Genomic DNA, 4,460 nt, shown 5'->3' with positions numbered 1-4,460 from the left:
CCCACCTGTCTGAGCCAGGGGTAAAGGATATTCCTATAACATGTGTAGACCACACACCAGAAATTCGGACATCTGATTCACTCTTTGTGACTTCTTGGACACTAATGTGTGCAAGGTCCCGGGAGATGCAGCACTCCACAAAGGAAAAACTTTGTAATAAATTTAAGCAACCGTACGGATTCAAATTAATATTTACCAATACTTAAAAATTAGAAAAAAGAATAGTATATTTTACACCGATTGTTTCTACGAAACTGAGAATTTCGAATATTATTCTACTCAATAGAGCATTTGTACTTAAGATAGATCTAGAAATCCAAGATAATATCTAGTAAAAACAAAAACAAAACAAAACAAAACAAACAAAAACAAAACAAACAATAATGAACAGCAAGTTTTGTTTTTTATCGACGAGTTTCTAAGTCTGAAAAACAATTTCTCCAGACTTGATGAACATAATATACAGATGATGGGAGAAATTGCTGCATAGCATTAGGCGTGTTCTGTTATTATTAGGAAAGACACGATTGTTTCTATTGTCCTGTTGCTGACGTCTGAAATCTGACTCAATCATTATTGTCAGAAGGTTCCAATCTACGCCATGTGCCGAGATGTCAAATGATACAGCACACGCACCATGGGGAAGCTTAGCATTTTCAAGATTGTCTTCAGCCGGAACAAGGAGAAATATCAACCCGGTGATGTCGTGGAAGGACATGTTGCAATAGAGATCAAAGATGGCATCAAGGTTAAAGGTGAGTTCCGATAAATGTAAATCATTGGGAGCTTCCCAGTAGCGACTGGTCGTGTTCACTTCCTACGTGTGAGTGCATGTTTGTGTGTGTGTGTGTGTGTGTGTGTGTGTGTTTGTGTGTGTGTGAGTGTGTGTGTGTGTGTGTGTGTGTGTGTGTGTGTGTGTGTGTGTGAGTGTGTGTGTGGGTGTGTACAAGGTGAAACACCAAACCAATGAGCCAGGATCTGGACAATAAAGATGTATTCTATCTTATTATTAAGACCGGTCTCAAGTAGGGAGTGGTTCCTAGAAAAAACCAAACACAGTTGGGTAGAACTAAGTAAGGGTCATGAGTGGTTGGCGGGTGCTCTGGTGTGGTTTGCTCCTTTTTTGTATCAAGCACCTTGTGTCCTTACCTCCTTTCCTCCTTCTTTTCTTAGTATGTAACTTTTTAGAAACACCTCTAGCCGTCGGCACTTATAAGACCTAATTGTGTGGTAGGTGCCGTAAAGCATTTACTTAAACTAAAAGTAAGTAGAACTTTATAGTCTAGAGGTTAGCTCAGTGTGAATTATACTTCACTATGGTGTAAATGTTCCTGGTTCAGCCGAGGTGTTCTTGAACCTGGGTTGCTTTCCTTTTGGAAGTTCATCTCTCCATCTCCAGTCCTAAGGGATATGATAGATGAATTAGAAAATGCCTTTTCCATATTTAAAAAAAAGGAAAGGGGAGGGGGGAGGGGGGTACATCTCTATTACTTAGTCACTTACCTAGTCTAGAGGTAAGGTGTCTACCTCTCATGGCTTCTCGCCATTTGGGCTAAGATCAAAGTGTAGTATTTTTCTCGATGTTTCGCCTTGTGCTGAGTCCAAAGCGGGACGGATGCAACCTGCAGCTGAAGCCTTGGCTTCTGTCATATCTAGTGGATGGCAACGTCCTCTAAATAAAGGGCGCTCACCTTCAAGATGGGTGTCAAAGTTCAATCAGATATTGCCCGTGGATAATAATAATTATAATAATAATAAATTGCATTTATATAGCGCATTTCCAGAAAGAAGTGCTCAATGCGCTGTACAATAATACAAAAGAACATACTTTTATGAAGCGCACAGCTCCTATAGTAATCCTCTTTCTCTCTCTCTCTCTCACTCTGTCTCTGTCTTACTCTGTGTCTCTCTGACGCTCTGTCTCTCTGTCTCTCTGTCTCTGTTTGTCTGTCTGTCTGTCTGTCTGTCTGTCTGTCTGTCTGTCTCTTTCTCTCTCTCTCTCTCTCTCTCTCTCTCTCTCTCTCTCTCTCTCCAGTACATCCTTGAGTAAAAACAATCCCACAAAGCTTACCCATACACCCTCGCACACATTGATGAATTTACAGTCATAAATCCTTACAGAACAGAACAGCATGAATAAACGATAATGAGAGAACATAATAGATACTGAGGGAACATAATAATATTTGTATTACAGATTGGAGCTGGACTGAAACAAATGCGTTTTAAGTGCCGATTTAAATTTTGATAAAGTTGTAGACTCCAGTAGATGAGCTAGTAAAGCGTTCCACAGGGAGGGGGTGCGGTGTGAACAAAGGTCTCCCTCCGAGTCTCTGACTTTTGCTTTGGACAGGTCTTAAAAGTCTTTTCGTCGCCTATCTTAAAGGCTGAGATGGTATATATTCGATGACCATGTCACAAAGATATGATTGTGCAATGTTGTTGACGCACTTAAAACAAAGAACAATTATTTTGTACAGAATTCGTGTTTTCAACGGGAGCCAATGTAATTGAATTAGCATTAGTGTTATATGCTCTTTGCGAGATTTCTTTAAAATTATGAGAGCAGCTTGGTTCTGGAGTCGCTGTAACCTATTTAACGTTTCAGTGGGAAGGTTTCCAAACAAAGAATTGCAGTAGTCTAGACGTGAAAGGACAAAAGAAGAGATGAGGGTTTTGATGGAATCAACACTAAGATATGTTGACATTTGTCCTATTCTGCGTAGTTCTAAATAAATTACATTACATAGATGGTTTTTATGATGGTGCATAGAGAGTTTGGAGTCAAAATAAACACCTAGATTCTTCAGTTTATCTGTGAAAAAGATGTTATCATTCCCAATACATATATGGTCAAAATTGCAAAGCAATATCCCTGGTTTGGAATTGCAAAACAAAACTTTGGTCTTATCATTCATTTTAAGTCTGTTTGATATCATCCAGTTTTTACCCCCACAATACATTTTTTCCATGCTGGTACCTAGACAATTGAAATTTGTTGGTAAAACAGACTTGCACAGTGTCGTCCGCGTACATGTGGTAGTGTACGTCGTGCTTCCTAATTATTGAACCAAAGGGCTTTGTATATAGTGTGTATAAGATAGGTCTGAGCACGGACCCTTGGGGCACGCCAAATTGCAAGCTGAAAATGGATGACATTTCCCCATTTACAAGTACATACTGTGTATAATTAAACAAAAAGGACTCAAATCATTCAAAAACAGTCCCAGATAGGCCGAATCTATGGCCTAACCTCCTGATCAAAATTGAATGATCAATGGTATCAAATGCGACAGGAACACCATACTCAATGGTATCAAATGCAGCACTTGTGTTTTTCCTTAGCTCTCTCTGCCCCCCCCTCTCTCTCTCTCTCTATCTCTTTCTCTCATTCTCTTTCTCTCACGCTTAATTACCAGACTAAGGGTTCGATTACTTCCGATAATGGGATAAGGATGAATACTTGGCAGATCTCGTTAGTACACATAGTTGTTAAAAGCCCCTTGATAAGACCTCTGGAAGTGGGTCTGCCTAGGCCGGTTGTATGAACAAAATTAAAAAAGATTTAAAATTGGTTAACAAGACAAGGTGCACTCATTTTCTAGTTGTGTGATATCTTTACCACACACACACACACACAGACACTCACAAACGTACACATTCGTACACGCACACCCATATACACACATATACACAAACACACACACACACTCAGTAACTCACATATACGTACACAGACACACATACACATACTCACACATACACACAAACACACACACACACACACACACACATACACACACATACACACACATATATACGTTTAAAAATACTTTGCATAAAAAAGAAAAGAGAGTCAGGTACAAAATATTTCTTCCGTATTCTATAAAACAACATTTATTCTGGTTATTTTTTTCAAACCGCTTCCCCAGGTATCTATCTTGAATGTGTGGGCGAGGCCTCCGTGGGCTGGAGCGAAAGTCAACCCACCTCGTCTGATAAAAACAGACGGAACCACATACGTTATTACAAAGCGAACGAAACGTACTTCCGATATGAGCGGGAACTCATGAAGAGAGGTAAGAAAGAATCTTGTCGTCGTCATAGCGTAGTGCAGCGGGATTCGATCTCTCGCTGTGAAAGGATTATATTCGAGGTTCGGATTCTCGTTAGTCGCACGAAATGCTAGATGTAACGTTCCATTCTACACATTAACCCACTGTTCACTCGAAACACAAAATTGCACGAACACACATAAATGCACACGCATACACACACACATGCTCAACATTTCGGTTATACAGAAATATTATGTTAACACTTTCGCCTTCGCCTCTGCACATACATAGACTCGTTATACCTTGCGTGCAAATGAACTTTTATATTTTTCCATGATTTACTACAATTTTGGTCTGGAATAAAACATAGGAGAAAAAATTCAGAAAATCCCCCCCTACCCC

The 4,460-nt window shown here is 39.7% G+C and overlaps 1 protein-coding gene across 1 annotated transcript in view; it reads left to right on the top strand.

Moving 5' to 3' along the window:
* Positions 1-637: 637 nt before the first annotated feature.
* LOC101853317 (arrestin domain-containing protein 3) overlaps positions 638-4,460 on the top strand; it is a 7,220-nt gene continuing 3,397 nt past the window's right edge. The window contains exons 1-2 of the mRNA XM_035969889.1: positions 638-755; positions 3,933-4,079. Coding sequence (XP_035825782.1) covers positions 638-755; positions 3,933-4,079 — 265 coding nt within the window. The remainder of the gene's footprint in view (positions 756-3,932; positions 4,080-4,460) is intronic.

Source organism: Aplysia californica, unplaced genomic scaffold (assembly GCF_000002075.1).
Source record: "Aplysia californica isolate F4 #8 unplaced genomic scaffold, AplCal3.0 scaffold00192, whole genome shotgun sequence".
Taxonomy (NCBI): Eukaryota; Metazoa; Mollusca; class Gastropoda; order Aplysiida; family Aplysiidae; genus Aplysia; species Aplysia californica.
Note: the sequence above shows the minus strand (reverse complement) of the source record. Positions and strands in the feature narration are given on the sequence as shown.